The sequence below is a fragment of the Budorcas taxicolor genome, chromosome 23 (genome assembly GCF_023091745.1).
Source record: "Budorcas taxicolor isolate Tak-1 chromosome 23, Takin1.1, whole genome shotgun sequence".
Taxonomy (NCBI): Eukaryota; Metazoa; Chordata; class Mammalia; order Artiodactyla; family Bovidae; genus Budorcas; species Budorcas taxicolor.
In genome coordinates this window covers 15,564,176-15,584,616 of record NC_068932.1, presented here as the reverse complement: position 1 = coordinate 15,584,616, position 20,441 = coordinate 15,564,176, and the positions used below count along the sequence as shown (strand labels likewise).

The following is a 20,441-nucleotide window of genomic DNA, read 5'->3' as shown; positions in this document are numbered from 1 at the left end:
CAAGAAAAGGGAATCTCCAAAAACTGGTTACCTGGCTGAAAGTTAGAATGACATCAATTTCCTTGTTCTGGGCACGCAGCATCCCTGTAACCTCTTTAACAAGAGCGTACCTTTTGCTTTAAGATATCCACCGGTGTCTGATGGGCTTTTAATTTCTTATTTTTGAGAAGCACTTTCCTTCTGAGTTGGTCAGGCGAGGGGAGCATTGGATCATCTGAGAAATCACTCTCAAATAAGAATTTAGCCACCAGTTTTTCTCCAAACACAGTCTGAAACAATAAAGGAAAACACATCATTAGTGACTTTTGTCTATACTTGAATCACTTGGCTAGATATTTCAGCCCAATGGCATTCTTCTAAAAATCCCAGGAACAGGAGCTAGGAAAGAAGTTGTATCCGTGTGTCCCCACCCTCTGCATAGCTTCTTAGTGGAAAGAAGGGAGGTAGTTAGAAACCACGGAGAGGGTTTGAGGCCACTCTCCAGAGGGCAGCTCTAACTGTTTAGGAAAATACTCTGGGGTATGATGTACAAAAGAAGAAAAAGAGATTCAGTCAGAGGATGTGGTTTGTAGAATATGGACTGTTCCAGAAGTGGGCACAGGATACAAACCTTGAAGAAGGTGGGAAGTTGGGACAAAATGAAAACTAACAGGGAGAATTTGTCACCATTAGGTATAAAGAACCACAGACGCCATTCTCACAAAGGTTTCCTGAGCGCTGGTCTCCAAAGGGACATTTGTGTCCCCCAAGGAGGTGGGTGTAGGGGAAGGTGCAGGATGACCCCCTGGGGTGAGGGTAGAAAATACGGCAGTTTCTATTTCTAGTTGTCTTTTTTTTTTAATGAAAACAAAACAAAAATGGAAGATTATTAGTGCTTAATGTACAGACTGAAAATGGGACCTTCAGTCTATGTCGGGGCTGTTCATAAAGGTGCCTGCAGGACTGGGAGGGCTCTCCACTGACGCAGAGGGACCAAAGGTGTGTCCCTCCCATCTTTGTTTGGTACCAGCTTATTGAGATGATCACAGTTTGGGTGCCATGGTGACCACTGTGGTTAATTTCGCAAAAAGATTTTTCCTTAAAATATTTTGTAACTAGATGAAAAGTGATTATGAAAATCCTTTACAACATACAGAAGCTCACACTTTATATAAAGAAAATGCACTTAGTCAAAGAAAGTGGAGTCGCTCAGTCGTGTCTGACTCTTTGCGATCCCGTAGCCGGCCAGGCTCCGTCCATGGAATTTTCCAGGCAAGGATACTAGAGTGGGTTGTCATTTCCTTCTCCAGGGGGTATTCCTGACCGAGGGATCGAACTTGGGTCTGCAGGCAGACTCTACCGTGTGAGCCACCAGTGAAGCCCACTTAGTCAAAGGAGCATGCTAAGTTATGCAATTTTCTTAAAAAAAAAAAAGTATCCTAAAATTTCTGACTTTTTCTGTGCTATACTTTGCTACCAAATGATGACAATTATAAAATCACTGTTAGTCTGTTCCTATACAATAAGTGTAACGTTTTAACACTGATTGGGAAAGCAGTTGCTTTTGAGATAAAATTTGTGTTCTGGAAAGAGTAAAGACAGCTGTCTAAAGATATTTCTTTTGTGATGTGATTTTGTTGTAGGAAACAATGTATTTTAACATAAACACTCATGTATGAACAGTCAAAAAACTTGGAAACAGATTTTCTAATGGTTACAAAATCCTCTAAATGAAGGATTTTAGTGGAGTTTGAACTTATCTGTTAAAAATATAAAAGTGAAAGTGTTAGTTGCTCAGTTGTGTCTGACTTTTTGCAACCCCATGGACTGTAGCCTGCCAGACTCCTCTGTCCATGGACTTCTCCAGGAAAGAATACTGGAGTGGGTCACAATTCCCTTCTCCAGGGGATCTTCCTGACCCAGGGATTGAACTCTCATCTCCTGCATTGCAGGTAGATTCTTTACTATCTGAGCCACCAGGGAAGTCCCCAAATATAAAAATACATAAAGGCAAGACCTTTACATACAAATTCTCTAGCCAAATTCCAACAAGAACCTTTGCCTCATTAACGGAATTGAGAAAGGAGTACCGTGATTTAACAAGTGCAGTTAATGACAAACCTTTTCCATCTGCATACAGGTATCTTTGTAAGGCATCTTTATCAGCTACTATAACACAAGCTGGAATCAAGATTGCCAGGAGAAATATCAATAACCTCAGATATGCAGATGACACCACCCTTATGGCAGAAAGTGAAGAGGAACTAAAAAGCCTCTTGATGAAAGTGAAAGTGGAGAGTGAAAAAGTTGGCTTAAAGCTCAACATTCAGAAAATGAAGATCATGGCATCCAGTCCCATCACTTCATGGGAAATAGACGGGGAAAGAGTGGAAACAGTGTCAACAGTGTCAGACTTTATTTTTCTGGGCTCCAAAATCACTGCAGATGGTGATTGCAGCCATGAAATCAAAAGACCCCTACTCCTTGGAAGAAAAGTTATGACCAACCTAGATAGCATATTCAAAAGCAGAGACATTACTTTGCTGACTAAGGTCCGTGTAGTCAAGGCTATGGTTTTTCCTGTGGTCATGTATGGATGTGAGAGTTGGACTGTGAAAAAGGCTGAGGGCCGAAGAATTTCTGCTTTTGAACTGTGGTGTTGGAGAAGACTATTGAGAGTCCCTTGGACTGCAAGGAGATCCAACCAGTCCATTCTGAAGGAGACTAGTCCTGGGATTTCTTTGGAAGGAATGATGCTAAAGCTGAACCTCCAGTACTTTGGCCACCTCATGCGAAGAGTTGACTCATTGGAAAAGACTGATGCTGGGAGGGATTGGGGACAGGAGCAGAAGGGGACGACAGAGGATGAGATGGCTGGATGGCATCACTGACTCGATGGATGTGAGTCTGAGTGAACTCTGGGAGTTGGTGATGGACAGGGAGGCCTGGCGTGCTGTGATTCATGGGGTCGCAAAGAGTCAGACACTACTGAGTGACTGAACTGAACTAAACTGAATAGCTATTAAAGATAAATACTGAAATAATAAACTAAACTTAAAACCAGACATGCAAGTCAGCAATCATAAAAGTTTCAAAAATAATGAGGTGTATTCAATCACATTGTTCCCACTAAAAATTTAGATAATAAATAGTCCTAATTTTTTTATGATAGCAAAAGGTTTTTGTATCATTAATAAATAATAGCATTAAAATTCTATTCTTTACTTTCATCCTTTCTGTTACCCTCTTTTATATTTTATTTTTTCATGTTTTAATTAATATATGAAATATTTTAATAAGTAGGATATGTATATAATTTATGAATAAGTCAATATACACAATAGGAATACATGGCATATTTTACTGATAGAGGTATGCAATCAAAAAAGTTTAGAGGGTTTCTCTGATGGCTCAGTGGTAAAGAATCCACCTGCAATGTAGATGTGAGTTTTCTTCCTGCGTTGGGAAGACCCCACATGCCTCAGAGAAACAAAGCCCATGTGCCACAATTATTGAGTCACACTCTAGAGCCCGGGAGCCAAAATTATTGAGCCCACAGACCTAATCTACTGATGCCCTTGCAGCCTAGAACCTGTGCTCAGCAAAAAGTAAAGCCACCACAATGAGAAGCCCGCACACTGCAATTGGAGAGTAGACCCCACTTGCTGACTGGAGGAAACCTGGCACACAAAATAAATAAATAGCATTATTTTTAAAAAGTTTCAGTTCATTCAGTTCAGTTCAGTTGCTCAGTCGTGTCTGACTCTTTGCGACCCCATGAATCGCAGCATGCCAGGCCTCCCTGTCCATCACCAACTCCTGGAGTTCATTCAAACTCACGTCCATCGAGTCAGTGATGCCATCCAGCCATCTCATCCTCTGTCGTCCCCTTCTCCTCCTGCCCCCAGTCCCTCCCAGCATCAGAGTCTTTTCCAATGAGTCAACTCTTCGCATGAGGTGGCCAAAGTACTGGAGTTTCAGCTTTAGCATCATTCCTTCCAAAGAACACCCAGGATTGATCGCCTTTAGAATGGACTAGTCGGATCTCCTTGCAGTCCAAGGGACTCTCAATAGTCTTCTCCAACACCACAGTTCAAAAGCAGAAATTCTTTGGCGCTCAGCTTTCTTCACAGTCCAACTCTCACATCCATACATGATTACTGGAAAAACCATAGCCTTGACTAGATGGACCTTTGTTGGCAAAGTAATGTCTCTGCTTTTCAATATGCTATCTAGGTTGGTCATAACTTTCCTTCTAAGGAGTAAGTGTCTTTTCATTTCATGGCTGCAAATCACCATCTGCAGTGATTTTGGAGCCCAGAAAAATAAAGTCTGACACTGTTTCCACTATTTCCCCATCTATTTGCCATGAAGTGATGGGACCAGATGCCATGATCTTCATTTTCTGAATGTTGAGCTTTAAGCCAACCCTTTCACTCTCCTCTTTCACTTTCATCAAGAGGCTTTTGAGTTCCTCCTCACTGTCTGCCATTAGAGACCATCATTCTAAATGATGGCAAAGAAAAGGCAATACAAAAGGCTAATTCGTTTTGTTGGCATTAGTTTTGTATTTGGGAACATTTTCTTCTCTCCATGCCCCTCCCTGCCACTGACAGCCATATTCCCATAAATGCCTCTACCAGTGGAGGAAGGAGGGGAGAGTTTACTTTAAATCTGTTTGCATTATAGTTTTTTTGCATAAGGAAGAGCTGGGTGCTAACAGCAATTGTTGTGGCCAGTCTAACCTCTTTGCCAACATGGATTTCTGTATCTGAAGTTAGGCCACAAGAAGATTTGACTTCTTTGCCCTTAAATATTTTCAGCTTTTTTATATATAACTGACAGGGGACATCCTGTGATTCCAAAAGTGTTGGAGAGTTGGTCTTCTTTTACCTCTGAAGGCTTTCTAGAAATTGCCAGAAGAGCACAGAAGAATGCTTCAGTCACTAGCTGAAAAGATGAACCACTCAAGAGAGAGCCCCAAGCTCACCGGGGCATCCCCATTTCTCAGGTCTGAGGGATCTAACTATACATGTTTTACAGCTGAGGTCCAGCTGTGGTGTGGTGGCTCAACAATAGTCAAACAAGACAAAGACCAAGCCACCATCCTGTCAGTTAGCTGATACCTTACCTTGAAAATTTCTGCCATTTTTCGTTGCTGAGGCAATGAACAGTGGTTCTCAATCGATATGATGATGGGCAGGTCAGAGTTGATGAAGGCACTGCGATCGATGGCTTCAACCACTTCCTGTGAGGGCCAAAAAGTCTCATCAGAGCTCAGATATCTGCCCAGGGTGTCAGGAAGCAAGGTACTAATAGCCACAGAAAGCATCTAACTTGGTGTATGCAGAAGACTCTGGCCAAAGTGGTTTCTATCTTTTTAAATATATTTTCAAGTTAAGCAATACAATAGGTTATTTTCTATAAAGACATTAAACTATTCATATTAACTATTGTTCACATACTATGAGGAACAGTTATCAGTATTGTCAATTTAACAAATCAATATATATATATATTGAGTATATTATAGGTAAGATACATTGTTTTAGTTACAGTATCAAAAATAATGATCCATAAGATACTTTCCTGCTTTCAAGGAGTTTACAATAAAATCTACTTGGGGCAATAAGACATCTATCACCTATATTTATGTACGTACATAAACACAGTTATCAATGCCTCCTTTCCTCAGCATAAGGCACAAAAAGTTTAAAGATGGCTGAATAGGAAAATGAGTTGAAGAGAAAATATATTTTAGCCATTATCTTCACATATAAGACAAAAATAGTAATATTCCTTCTCAGTCCAGTTACAGTTCAGAAAAAAAAAATGATGCCATAGCCAAAGACCCTCTGATTGAGGTTTATAATTGCACAATGAACAAATAAACTACCTAGAAACTGACATCATAATACAATGAGACCAGTCTTCCTGGGTGACCAATCCCCCGAGGTGGAATCAGTTCTCATTACTTTATAATGTTATTTCATCCTCTCCAGACACACGGTGTTGGCCTTTGTCAGCAGAACACCAGGAAAAATGATCTTTAATTCTTATAGCAAGAGAACAACTCCTGCCTTTATATATCATTTTATGATACAAAAATTGCAATAACATTATTACATGATAACTAATTTAAGGTAATGGCTACTAAACTTTGGTTGAATGGAAATCTAAGGAGAGTTTTAGATCAACTCCCAGAAAAACGAACATGTGCACATCTACCCACAATTTGGAGAAGTCTTAAGCCCCAGGATAAGAACCCCCAGCCTAAGGTATAACTTGGAAGAGTCACTTATTTAAATGATGAATGAAGATAATGACTCTCTGTGATCTGATCTAAAGAAAGTTATGAAGCATTACCTTGAAGGGGATCTTGGTTGTCAGGGTGTGTCCGTGATAAATGATGGGCATTCCATCATCTCCGTCCCAGCAGTCCAACTCTACACTCCTACAGCCTTGCAGGAGGACCTGTGGGATCAATGAGTGAATCCACCCCAGATGAGCAAATGGAGATAAAGCCTCAAATTAAACCCAGCACAGGCTTCCACATATCAGTGTTCACGCTCCAGGCTAAAACAGAAGGGCCTAAGATTGAAAAGAAACATTGCATGTTGGCCAAAGGCCACGATTTATCACAGGTGGGGAAGGGATAGAACAGATTAAGGTGGAAAGAGTGCTGGCCAGAGCTGAATACTAGTGGAAGGTAAAATTTGATAGCAATAGCATGATTGTTTTCCCATCAACTTTGGTCCTTCAAGGGACCTACATATGGTATATCCTGAAATGAAAAAGCCAGGCTAGAGCTCTACCTGGGCAGACGTCAGAGGAGGTGACACGGGTACTGATGAGGAAATGAGGACCCTGATTCTTTAATGAACTGAAATATTTATATGAATCTAATCAGGATAAAAGTTCCTCTGGGTGTGGTGCTAAGTTGCTTCAGTTGTGTCCGACCCTTTGGGACCCTATGGACTGTTGCCTTCCAGGTTTCTCTGTCTATAGGGATTCTCCAGGCAAGAATGCTGGAGTGGGTTGCCAAGCACTCCTCCAGGGGGTGATCTTCCTGACCCAGGGACTGTACCTGAGTCTCATGTCTCCTGTATTGGCAGACAGGTTCCTTATCACTAGTGCCACCTGGGAAGCCCAAAGCTCCTCTATTTAGGCCCCAAACGAATACCTTTGCTGTGAACATGTAGCATGTGAGAAGGGTAGAAGCAAGGAGTTATCAGGAATTTGTTTGCTGTCTAATCCTAGAACAGCATCCACAGCAGAAACAGTAAATAAATCCATAAACTCCCCTTTTCCACACCCATAGCAGTCATCAGTAATCAATCATAACACACTTGCCCCCAAAGCTCAGATGCATCATCTCATGACCTCCTCAGCAAAGAACTCCAGGAAAGACTACCAATGAATTAGATGAGATGATACCTATTTGCTTTCCTGGATCTAAAGCTGGAAGCAGAGGCCCTGACCCATGTCTTTAGGTGGCATCTCTGTAATGTTAGCTTGGATCAACTTCATCTTCCATAGACTCTATGTGGGGACCATCTTAAAGATGATGATATTCAAAAGGGTCAACCAAGCTAAGAGGTGTATGTATCTGTGAACAAGCCAACTCTCTGATTTAAGAATCTACATACCTATTTCCATGTAACAGCAATCCAGTAACTGGGGGCTAGCGGCCACTACAGTTGCTACAACACAACTTAGACAGTTGAATCCCCCTTAATGCTTTTATAGGAGATACTTGCTAGATTCTTCCCACTGCACACCATAGAGAACCCAGTTTTTCTAGATGACCTCTCATCCCACAGGGAACTGATTCTGTGGTAAAGAATCCCAAGGTCCTCAGCATTTTTCAGCATTAGAGTATCTAGCAGTGGGTTGCTTTGGGCTGAAACTGTTGTGTAACATGACAGCTGGGACATGAGGCTGGCTGTAGTGAGCCACACTGGGAAGAACGTTCACTGACCGGGAGCAGACCAGATGGGTTTTCAGCATGAAAAGATTAAAGGTCTGTATTAAAGTCCACATAACATTAAAGTTTCCACATACCACTAGAATAGGAGAACCAGGGCTGAAAATTCCAGATGAGAACAGGGCTTTCTCTCACTTCTCAAAGACCCCATAAGTAATGAATGTTAGGAGGTAATTGGAGGAGTTGAGGGACAGCAGACTGGTAAGAAATGAAATAAAAGGGAGCCTCACATGTAAGGTTTAATCATATCTGTGAATCTATTTTAGGAGTTTCTGTGCTTTATTCAAAGGCTTGGGGTATAATGTTAAGGAGTTTAAAAAGAAAATGTCCCTGAAAAAAAAATTAAAAAAGAAAACCTCCCTGATGTCAAATAGGTAAGTGTAGTAGGTATTAAAGCTAGGACACCAATCCCTGCTTATTTTCCTGGAATAAACACACACACACACACACACACACATGTTTCATTTCTTTCCTGTCGAACAATAGGTTTGAAACTTCTTTTAACCTTGGAATTCTCAGTGCAAACAGAGGGCCAGTATAGAAAGCACATAAACGAGCAAATCTTCAGCTGCAGTGGGCGCAGGGCATGGGACCCTCTAATGTCAGCTCTTCTGTGTCAGCAGCGGAGGTCCCTTGACAGACACTTATTTTGAAAATCGTGACTCTAAGAACATGCCTTCATTTCATAATAAAATCACCTTAAATTTTAGAGTTTAAAAGACATACTCCATACCCAATAAGCTTTGGGACAGAAGTTTAACTCATGCTTTGAGAAATATCTAGAGTAATCTGAAGAATAAAGGAAGCTCAAGTATGCTGGGTTTATGTATACAATACAGTTATAATTTTTACACTTGGACCCCTTCCCCCAACACACAGACATGGACACACACACACACATACACACACACAGGACCTAGCTAGATCCTCCCACAATTAACTCATCTTGTGGGAGTTCAGAAAACAGGCGGCATAGACAAAGGTGTTGCAGAAAATACAACAGAAGCAACAGTCATACAGATAATTGAGAGCTGGATGTTTAGGTGAAAAGGATGTGCTTTTTCTAGTCCAGAGACCCTCCTGAGTTTTTGAAAACATTCCCATCAATTTAAGTGTTTAAGGATGGTGCCTACACTTTGTAGATTTTTTTTTTTTTTTGGTAATAAGTTGGTTGTCATAATGATGGATTAATTTTCTAACAAATTGCAAAACAAAACAAACAATATTCTGGGAATAACTTCATAGACAGTTGCATTTTCTACTATGCTTTCCCACTACAATATATTGATTTATTTAGCATCTAGGCAAGCAGTTAGATAGTTTTCTCATGGGAACATCTAATTTTAGTTGGGGGTAGGTCAGACTAACCAAGATCTAAAAGCTATGAGTCTCAAACTACTACTTATTTATTTATTTATTTTTGCCTAGAATAAAGGTTAAGTATAGATGGGCGGCGGGAAGAACGGGAAGAAAAAAAGAACAGAAAACAGCTGTATATATCGGCAGTTTCCCACACATCATGTGTCCTCACATTTCGCAATTAACAGCATATAAGCTCATCAAAGGAGGCTGGGGCCAACTTTCTGTGACAGGGGGTTATATAAATAAGATGAATGAAAACCACATTCCCAGTGAAATTCTCGGTACCTGGCTGTAGAGTTCTACTGAGGATTCTCCTTTGAGCTGATGGCCCGTGAGGTAGGTATTGTGTGAAGATTCAATGTAATAGTAGGAGAGGGGCAGCTGCATTTCTTTAACGTTCTCCTGTGACTCATCATTTTTCGAGGCAAAATTATCTTTATCCATCAGAAACCTAGGGGAAATAATTTTCTCAGACTTGTATAGGAAAACTATATACTCTCTTTTCTGAAGTATAGTTGACTTAAAATATATTAGTTTCAGGTATGCATGCTAAATTGCTTCAGTCGTGTCCATCTCTGTGCGACCCCATGGACGGTAGCCTGCCAGGCTTGTCTGTCCACAGGATTCTCCAGGCAAGAATACTAGAGTGGGTTGCTATGCCCTCCTCCAGGGGATATTCCCGATCCAGGGATTGAACCCGCATCTCTTACATCTCCTGCACTGGTAGGCGGATTCTCTACCACTAGCATCACCTGGGAAGCCCAGTTTCAGGCATACAGCATAGTGATTCAGTATTTTTATAGCTTATACTCCATAAAGCTATTATAAAACAGTGGCTATATTTCCTGTGCTGTACATTAATCCTTGTATTTATCATATGTATCTTTTAGTCCCCTTTTCCTATCTTTTAAAAAAAATTATTTTATTTTTTGACTGCACCACATGGCAAAACTAAGGTTCCCCCACCAGGGGTTGAACCTGTGCCCCCTGCATTGGAAATGTGGTCTCAATCCCTGGACCACTGGGGAAGTCCCCCTTCCCCGATCTTGTCCCTCTCCCAAGCCCCCTCTCCACTAGTAACAGCTAGTTTGTTCTCTGTATCTGAGTGTATTTGAAAAATGTACATGCTTAAATGATGGCAAAAATATTTTAAAAGTTACCTTGCAAATCCTTCAAATGACATTAGGCCTTGATGACACATACTAACGCTAGGCTCGAACTTCTGCAAGGGATACAAAAGGAGTGTTATTTAGGTAAAGGAAACTAAAGGGGAAAAAACCACCACATCATTTTTTAAAACTGTTCTGTTTTCATCAGGAAATATCTAAACCAAATATTTGGACTAATTTAGTTATGGAGTGGTAAAATGTAGTTTTTCAGTCCAAAAGAAAACATTTATTATGTGTGAGTTTATTATAGGAAGCATATTTATTTAAGAGGAAAAAAAGAGAGAGGGAGAAAAGAATAAAGCTGATTTATATGGAAACAAACAGTATCAGTTTATCCAGGTGAAGATGGGGATCAGAACAGCAGCTACTACAGAGCTGGTGGGAGGTGAAATGTGAAGATCCATTCAGGACAGTGTTCTCTCTCCATCATATCTTAGTGCATACTCAGTCATGTGATCATAATCTTATATTTTTAGCATCGCCAGTGATCAAGTCCAGTTGATGGCCAGCTAATCCACTGATTCCTAATCAATTGACAAGGGAGGCTAAAAGCCTAGATTAGTTCTGTTGCATGTCGTGCAGCCACAGTGAACCATCTGGCCCCCTCTCTTCTCTCATCCCCTAGAGGAAGCCATGACCACTTCCTCTGGGTTACAGTGACAGCTCCCTTCCCAGTTTCTCTGGCCTTCACTCCTTCCCTAGCACAGTTTATACTCCAGTGGGGCCAGAGTGACCTCTTAGAAACTTAAATCATCTTCTTCCCCTGCTCAAAAATTTCCAGTAGCATCCCATCTCACATGGACTCCTTACCATGGCCTAAGATGCCTGGATGGTTTGGCCCCTGCCCACCTGTCTGAAATCAAGTCTGCTACAATCCCTCTGGCTTTTGTTATTCCTCACAAACTCCAAGCTGGCTTCTGCTTGCTACTCTCTGTCTGGAAAGCTCTCTCCTTAGACCCTCAAAAGGCTTAATCATTCAGGGCTCAGCTCAAGTGTCACCTCCCTCGAGTGGCCTTGGCTTACTCCTCTCAGCCCTCCATTCCCTTACTGTGCTCAGTGTTTTTTCAGAGCCCATGATTACCTGAAATTACATGATATCTTTATTCATTTATAGTTAGCCTCACCCACTAGAATGTAAACTGCGATGAGGGTCAGAACTTGATCCTCTCAACTGCTATATTTCCAGGCCCAGAGTAGAAGCTGATGAACATTTGTTAGACAATCAAAATAGCTGATGACCTAACTACCAATGCCATTGCATGTGCTGGAACAACAAACAACAATCACGTACTGATTCCTTATGGTAGCCACAGGGTAAAAGAAGACTTGTTGTTTAGTCACGAAGCTGTAGCTGACTATTGCAATGCCATGGAGTGCAGCCCACCAGGCTCTTCTATCTGTGGGATTTCCCAGGCAAGAAAACTGGAGTGGGTTACCATTTCCTTCTCCAGAGCATCTTCCCGAATCAGGGATCAAATCTGAGTCTCCTGCACTGGCAGGCGGATTCTTTACCGCTGAGCCACTAGGGAAGCGCCAATGGACAGAGGCGCCTGGTGGGCTACATAGTCCATGGGATGGAAAAAGAGTCAGACACGACTTAGCAACTAAACAACGACAGCAAAAGAAAAAGGTTTAAGACCTATGTTAACTGTATGTTAAATAAGAACACTTACATTTTTGTTTTTGTTTTTTTAAATAACCTTCTATTTCTCTCCCAGACTTTAAAGGCATTGGAAGGAAGTATAAAAAGAGTAAACGTTCAGCAGAAAATAATAAGAATAGTTAGAAGCTTTACACGTGTGCTTGCACACAAAAGAGATACAAACCTGGATAATGCTGAGGATTTCATCATAAGTATAGTGTTCTCCTTGGCAATTCACTAGGAAGTCATTGAGCTGGAGGATGCCAACTCCAAATACACCCAGAGATGCGCTCTCCACCCCGGTGCCATTTGTCACAATACTTGCAGCAGCAATGGCGTCAGATATCTGCCTCTGGTTATCGGACAGTTGCTGCTTACTCTTAATGAATAATCCCAAATCTGAGACATTTCTGGTCAGCAAATCTGAAACAGAACCACCAACAGAACATGGACAGGCTAGCCAGAATCTTTCATAAAGCCCATTCTGGAGATAATGGTGTTGTGGAAATATTAAGCTGTAGTAACTCTTCACTAATCTGTCTAAACAAGCCATCAAGCTCAGTGCTTCTTCCTGGCTTCACATAGTTGAAGGAATAAAAAAAAAATGAATGAGTGAATAAATAAAAGAAATGAAGAGAGCTAGGTCAATGATCCTAAAAGCGCATAAACTTCAGTATCAGATGCAAACTAATGTAAATTCGGTTGGGGACTTTAGGCTGAATTCAGACTTTGGTTTTTGAGAATAACCACTTCTATGACTAAGCATGCATGGAAGATGTACCCTTAAGATTACAGTTTTTCTGCACTTTGAAAGTGTAACTGTAAAAAAAAAAAATGTAACTGTAAACATTTGTGTGCAGGTGCTGTGTGAACATATGTTTTCAATTCATTTGGGTAAATACCAAGGAGTACAGTTGCTGGATTATATGGTAAGAGTACATTCTATTTTGTAAGAAACAGCCAAATTCTCTTCTGAGCTGGCTGTACTGTTTTACACTCCCATGAGGCGATGGCACCCCACTCCAGTACTCTTGCCTGGAAAATCCCATGGGCGGAGTGGCCTGGTAGGCTGCAGTCCATGGGGTCGCAAAGAGTCGGACATGACTGAGCGACTTCACTTTTACTTTTCACTTTCATGCATTGGAGAAGGAAATAGCAACCCACTCTGGTGTTTTTGCCTGGAGAATCCCAGGGACGGGGGAGCCTGGTGGGCTGCCGTCTATGGGGTTGCACAGAGTCGGACACGACTGAAGCGACCTAGAAGGAGCAGCAGCAATGCCCTAGTTGCTCCACATTTGCACCCACTTTGGTATGGGTGGTCATTTTCATTCTAACCACCATGGAGAACAGTGTGTCAGTTTCTTGCAGAGCTAAATATAGGCTCACCATAGGATCCAGCAACTCCAGTCCTAGGTGTTTAGTGAGTTGAAAACATGTCCACAAAAAAAACCTGCATACCAAATATTTATAACAGCTTTCTACATAATTGCTAAAACTTAGAAGCAACCAAGATGTCTTTCAATAGGTGAATGGGCAAGCATACACATAACAAAATATTACTCAGCAATATAAAGAAATGAGCTGTTAAACCATGAGAAGACATCAAGAAACCTTAAACACATATTGCCCAGTGGAAGGATCTAGTCTGAAAAGGCTACATACATACTGTATGATCCCAATTATATGACATCCTGGGAAAAGCAAAGCTATGGAGACAGGAAAGAGATCAGTATTTGCCAGGGGTTCAGAGGAGAGTTGGAGAATGACAAGACAGAGCACAGTGGGTCTTTAGGACAGTGGAACTATTCTGTATACTATTGTAATGGCAAAAACATGTCATTATACTTCTGTGAAAACCCATAGATAATACAGACAGTGAACATTAATGTAAATTATGGACTTCAAATATATCAGTATTGGCTCAACTGTAACAAATATACCACACTAATGCAAAAAATTACTAAGGGGGGAACTGTATGTATGGAGGCAGAGCATACAGAAACTCTCTGTACCCTCTGCTCATTTTTCTGTTAACTGTCCTAAAAAATAGTCTGTTATTTTTTTGAAAACTACAACTACTTGACAAATCTACAGTTATGTACATTTATAACTAAGGTTGAAAAAGGTTGGTATTCTTAGCTTAAGGACAATATGTTTTTAAATAATTTAAAAAGTAAATGCAGGAAAGAGGACTATGTTCATTTTGTTTTTTGCTTTTTAGAAAGGTTTATGGTTTCCAGCAAAAACAGAAGAGAAAAATACTAGGCCTAAAATACATGGGTGGTGATGGTAATGGTGGTGGCAGTGAATGGGATCAAGGAATAGAGATTCTGGTTTACGCATTAGGAAAAATGTCCTGAATGTTCAGGCAGGAGTACTTTGCTGAGGTCAGGGAAGACCCTCCTGTCAAAGGGCAGACAGCTCCCAGTGCTGGGTGAAGCACCCACCCACCTGGAGGCAGGGAGGAAACTGGCAGTTCCCAACTGGGACGCGCCACAAACTTCGTGGACATTTGGAAATAAGAGGGAAAGGAGTTTTAGTTGTCAGAATGACTGGAAGGCTCTACTGTTTAAATATATTCTAGGTTCTATGGACAGACCCATACAAGGATGAATTTCCTAGTCCAAAATGCTAATAATACCATCCCCATGACACTCCCATTAGAGAAATGATTCTCTAAGCATTTCACCATGCTCCTGGGGGTAGTGTGCCACGTGGGACAGGCTGAAGGTTTGCATGACTGGGTCTCTAACTATTTTTAGGTAGAAAGGTCTCAAAAGGAAATATTCAATTGCCACACAAACCTAGGTCAGGCTGAAGACCGCTGATATTTTCGTCAATGGTCAGGTTGGTATAGAGGGGGGCTGCCTCAGAGCCAGCTCGGTCACAGGGTACGGCGTAGATGTCAAAGAGGTCCTTCAGGTCCTTGCGGCTCCTCACACTGGGCACAGGATGGAGAACACCTCGTCTTTAGCTTTGTTTTAACAAGGGAAGGGTAAGAGGAGGAAAGGCTGAGAAGAAAGCCGGCCGTACCTGAATGATTTGAACAGCTCAACAAATTCCACAAAACTCATGCTGCTGTCTGAAACCATGAAGCTCTGAAAGCCCTGCATCCCTCCTTTGATCTTCCCTGGCCAGCAGCTGCTGCTGTTCCAAGCACTGCAACAAAGACATGGCCTTGATGGGCAGAACTGGGACTGGTTCTGTCACTCTGCCCTAAGAGACGTTCTCAGATTAGCAACATGAACAGAAAGATGGACAGCAGTCACTGAAGTTTAGGCTCTTTTCTTTCTAAGCATTGCTTTGATTATTACACCTTTTCATTTCTCTCCAAATTCATCTATATTGCATCAGAGGAAATAAAACATTATATATTGAAACCACTTCATGTTTACAGCCTATTTAATAAGGGCACAAAGCTGAGTTAATATTCCTCTACAAATCAAAACAGGTCTTTGAAATCACAGGTCAATGAGAGGAAAAAAAAAACCCCCATAAATTCAGTGGTTTTGAAGAAAAGTCATTTTAAAAAAGAGTCTCACGTTGTACATTTGTAACTTATGGAAAATTATTCATGTGCTTTCATATATTTTAAATCATAGAAACACATTTAAGAAGAAAATCTTGAATGTATCAATGTCTTCCCTTTCTCCTTTCTTAACCAGTTTTTAGATGAAAACAAGGGTTTTTAATGCTAATGGAAAATGTGAGTCACAAAAATATTAAGGGTGGAAAGAAGCCAACTCTTGCCTAGAATTATATTTGCACCTGCCAAGGCTGTATCTATTTAATATAAAAATATCAGTCATCTGGGTCAAAAATTCAGTCTAGCTCTTTCACAATATTTTTTTATTTCCTATGCTGGTTCCTTGAAAGGAGAGTATGAGAAATGTTTTGGCTGGTTTTTGGTCAAACCAATTAGTAGGATCTTTCTTTTTTTTTTCATTTTTGTTTTTGTCCTTAATTTTTCATTTTTAAAATATTTCAAATATATAAGAAAATAGAATATAGTAATGAATAGCTAGCTTGTCCTTGATCCTTTCAACAGTGTTTATTTATGGAAAATTATTTTGTGCTGACATCTGAAGGTCACCTCCATTAATGGAAGAGTATTACAAATGGATAGATTTATGGTATTATACTTTGTAGGCCTGGGTTGTTGATTCCCCAGTACGGTGTGGGAAACAGAGGGTAGAGCTTGAAGAAGAGGACAAAGGTCTGATAACAAAGCAGTTTTTCATTTGAATTTAAACATGTATGTTTCATGCCTGCCTTCCTCTGGTCCCCTGACCAGCCACTGTCTGTAGGCACCCGACTCCCTCTAACTTTAGGAACCTCTATTCTGCTCGGTTCCTTCCTGGGGCTCAGTCTTGCTCTCTTCTTGAAGAGTATTCAGGCTGACTTCTCTTGTCCCGCCTTGTCTTCTCTTATTGGCCCCCTTGTCCTCCTATGGCGGGGTCCTCTGATTTTGCATCTGGCACGGTAGTCTCTCTACTTTTACCTCTTTGAAAACATTTTCCTCGTTTACTTTGTCTTCCCTTTTCCTGCTTATGAGTGATTGAAATAAAGGGAAAGGCCACTTAACCGTAGTTATGTGGCTGTTTTATTTTCCCAGGATACTGTTTAGGCTGAAATATAAGGCAAAGAATTCTGATCCTTTGTAGCTGGAATTTTGTTACAAACCTACAAACCTTGCAAAAGTGGTAAAAAGAATTTTCAGGTACCTGTGACCCAGTTAAGCCAAATGCAGAAATGGCATTCATTATTCACACCGTGAAAGGATGCTTCCCTTTAAAAAAGGATTTACTGTAGGGTTTTTATCTATAGCAAGCTTCCAAGAGAGAGAGAAAGAGAGAGGTACAGAGAGACACCCAGAGAGACAGATGGAGACAGAGAGACAAGGAAAGAGAAAAAGAGACATGGAGAGGAGAGAAATGTGGGGAGGAAGAGAAGGAGAAAAGAAGGGGGGTGATGCATGTGTGTTAAGTGTGTGTGTATAAAAGTGTTTCTAAACCAGTACCTGTACAGACCCATTTCCTCCTCCTACTTCTCTGACGAAGTATAGAATTTTTTTTTTTTTTTTAAATCATGGTTCTGTCTGGAATCTCAATGTTTCTTAAACTTTAGTGTGGGGTTGAGGGAGATGGTATGGCATTCTGATTCCTCTGAAAGACTTTCATTTTAATATATTTTTTTAAGAGGGTGGCTGTTTCAAATCTTTAATTGGCATGGACCTTAAAAAATTATTTACAATAATATCAGCCTTAGAATTATATCTAAACCTCTCCAACTGGCTGTAAGACATTCATTTCTCCAGACATGTACATCTTATACATGAGAAGAGTGTTAAATATATTTCACTCATTAGCAAAGGATCAAGTTGCTTACATTAAAACATTTATTCTTCATTTAGAGCAGTGCTATCCAATAGAACTTCCTGCAATGATAGAAATGTTCTTTATCTGCACTGTTTAGTACATACAGTAGCACCAGCCAGTGGTAGCTATGTAACACTTTTAATGTGCCTGGTATGACTGAGGAACTGAATTTGAAATTTTATTTTAATTAAATTTGAATTAAAATTAAATTTTCTTGTGGCTGCTGTGCTGTGCTAAGTCATGTCTGACTCTTTGTGATCCTATGGACTGCAGCCTGCCAGGCTCCTCTGTCCATGGGATTCTCCAGGCAAGAATACTGGAGTGGGTTGCTGTACCCTCCTCCAAGGGATCTTCTTGACCCAGGGATCCTGTGGCTCCCACAATGTAGGCAGATGCTTTATTGCTGCATCACAGGGGAAGTCCTTTCCTGTGGCTAGTGGCTGCTAGGTCAGACAGTACAGATTCAGAGACTGACAGCTCATGTTTTGTTACTATTACTGGCCTTTGAAGGACTGGTTTGTCAAAAAAATTAGAAGCCATTATAGTAATGTGAGGGGCTTCCCTGGTGGCTCAGATGGTAAAGAATCTGCCAGCAAAGCAGAAGACCTGGGTTCAATCCCTGGGTTGGGAGACCCCCTGAAGAAGGAAATGGCTACCCACTCCAGTATTCTTGCCTGGAGAATTCCATGGACAGAGGAGCCTGACGGGCTACAGTCTATGGGGTCACAAAGTTGTGTGTATAGTAGCAATGTGAGGAAGTAGGAAAATGCAGTCAAGAAAATTAATAGCTTTTAAAATTTGGAGGTTTTCAGTTTTAAAGTGATTGTTAGAGACCATCTTTCGACAGAGCGCTGGAAGAGGATGCCCTCCTACACAACCTGCATGGTGTAAAGGGTCCTTCTTTTTATCATGTTAAGGCCCCACCTGGTTGGGCTCTTGTTGGAAGCAGGCAGCACAGGGGATGACACTGGCCTGATGGGAGATGACGCCCCGGCAGCCAAGGTAGGGGGCCCAGTCGTGGTCAAGGAGTGGGCTCTTCTGGAAGGGAGAGGGTTGGGAGGGCTCATGATGGCATTTGCCTCTGTGAGAGTGGAAGACAGAAGAGAGACAATGACTCTGATTATACTTTCCCCCAGAAATCAGATAGAAAAGATGTTTCTGAATGTCTGAGGACGTCAATCTATACAGGCAATTACTGTATAAGAAGCATTAAAATATTTTGATGAGTCTCAATCCTGGCTACACATCAGAATCATCTGGGGAACTTAGTGCATGGATATCCTGGACTCACACAGAGTCTGAATCGGTTGGGCTGGGGTGTGGCTAGAGCATGCAGAGAGTCTTTAAAAAGCTCTAATATCCAGCCAGGAGGTAAGAATCACTGGTCTAATCCAGTGATTTGATTGTATCTTTCAAATCTAATATTCCTTGTCAATAAAGGCAAGTTAACTAGTTAGTATTTTCTTCTAAGTACAACTAACGTTTCCAAACTTGTGTTTGCAGAAATACCTCTTGGGTTCCATCATCCAGTTAAAAACAAAGGTAAGCATATTTAATAAGATAAGAGTTTAGTTAAGAAGGCCTGTGATACTTAAATCTCAATTTAAGACCAAATGCATGTTTTCCCATTTAAAAAACCCTCAGATGTGAAGATACTGCTTTACCTGATTCTTCTTGTTCGTTGACATCCTGAGGATCAGAACCACTCCGGCTCCGACTCTCTTTGTGTGTTTTGGCCTTGCGGGTGGCCATCTCGTCATCCGTCACCTCTCCACTCTCACCCTGGAAACAGAAAACTCACCATGCTTATCTTTCCCATCACTGCTTAGCTCAGGTAGGTCCCTATGTTTTCACTGATCCACCATCAGTACCACCTCCCCCTGGTGAAACCAGTAAAGACCTATATGAAGGCTGACCAAGTGTTCCCTTGTTCTGTTTATCCCATGTGTTCTTCATGATAATGCAGTACTCCTTGGGGTTGAAAGGGTGACAAGAGAAGGCACCAGGTCCCTGGAGTCTGTGCAGAGACAGAATTATGAAGCAGATAAAGTTCAACCTAGGCATCAACAGCCTCCCAAGTGCAAAGAGTGGAACTTCTCCCAGTTAACCATGAAGAAAATGTATTACACTATAGTGATAATATAAACAATGTAATATATAATATAGAGCAATATATATATTATATATACATATATCATGCTAAAAAACAAAACACAAAATTTACCATCTTAACCATTTTTAATGCTTCCCTTGTGGCTCAGATGGTAAAGAAGCTGCCTGCAATGTGGGAGACCTGGGTTCCATCCCTCGGTCGGGAAGATCCCCTGGAGAAGGAACTGGCAACCCACTCCAGTATTCTTGCCTGGAGAATCCCATGGACAGAAGAGTCTGGCAGGCTACAGTCCATGGGGTTGCAAAGAGTCAGATACAACTGAGCAACTAACACACACATGACAATTTTTAAGTCTACCATAGAGAAAGTGGTGCTAACTATTTGTATCTTGTTGTGCAAGACATTTCTAGAACTTTTTCACTTTTGCAAAACTGATACTCTATACTCATTAAACAACTCCCCCTTTCCCCTTCACCTTAGTCCCTGGCAACCACCATTCTATTTTCTGTTTCTAAGAGTTGGACCACTCTAGTATCTCATACCTGTAACTGGAATCATGCAGTATTTGTCCTTTTGTGACTGACTTATTTCACTTAGGATAATGTCCTCAAGGTCATCCATGTTGCAGCACATGACAGGATTTCCCTCTTTGTATCCCCATTGTATGTACATGTTACTTCCCTGGTGGCTCAGACGGTTAAGCGTCCGTCTACAATGTGGGAGACCCGGGTTCGATCCCTGGGTCAGGAAGATCCCCTGGAGAAGGAAATGGCAATCCACTCCAGTACTATTGCCTGGAAAATCCCATGGA

General features: G+C 41.2%; 1 protein-coding gene across 1 annotated transcript in view; it reads right to left on the bottom strand.

The window, feature by feature from the left end:
* Positions 1–20,441, bottom strand: part of PLCE1 (phospholipase C epsilon 1) — a 326,931-nt gene that overhangs the window by 45,158 nt on the left and 261,332 nt on the right. The window contains exons 9-18 of the mRNA XM_052660896.1: positions 19,182–19,299; positions 18,442–18,598; positions 15,173–15,298; positions 14,944–15,080; positions 12,324–12,562; positions 10,489–10,550; positions 9,614–9,779; positions 6,346–6,453; positions 5,111–5,227; positions 111–269 (exon numbers count right to left, since the gene is read on the bottom strand). Coding sequence (XP_052516856.1) covers positions 111–269; positions 5,111–5,227; positions 6,346–6,453; positions 9,614–9,779; positions 10,489–10,550; positions 12,324–12,562; positions 14,944–15,080; positions 15,173–15,298; positions 18,442–18,598; positions 19,182–19,299 — 1,389 coding nt within the window. The remainder of the gene's footprint in view (positions 1–110; positions 270–5,110; positions 5,228–6,345; positions 6,454–9,613; positions 9,780–10,488; positions 10,551–12,323; positions 12,563–14,943; positions 15,081–15,172; positions 15,299–18,441; positions 18,599–19,181; positions 19,300–20,441) is intronic.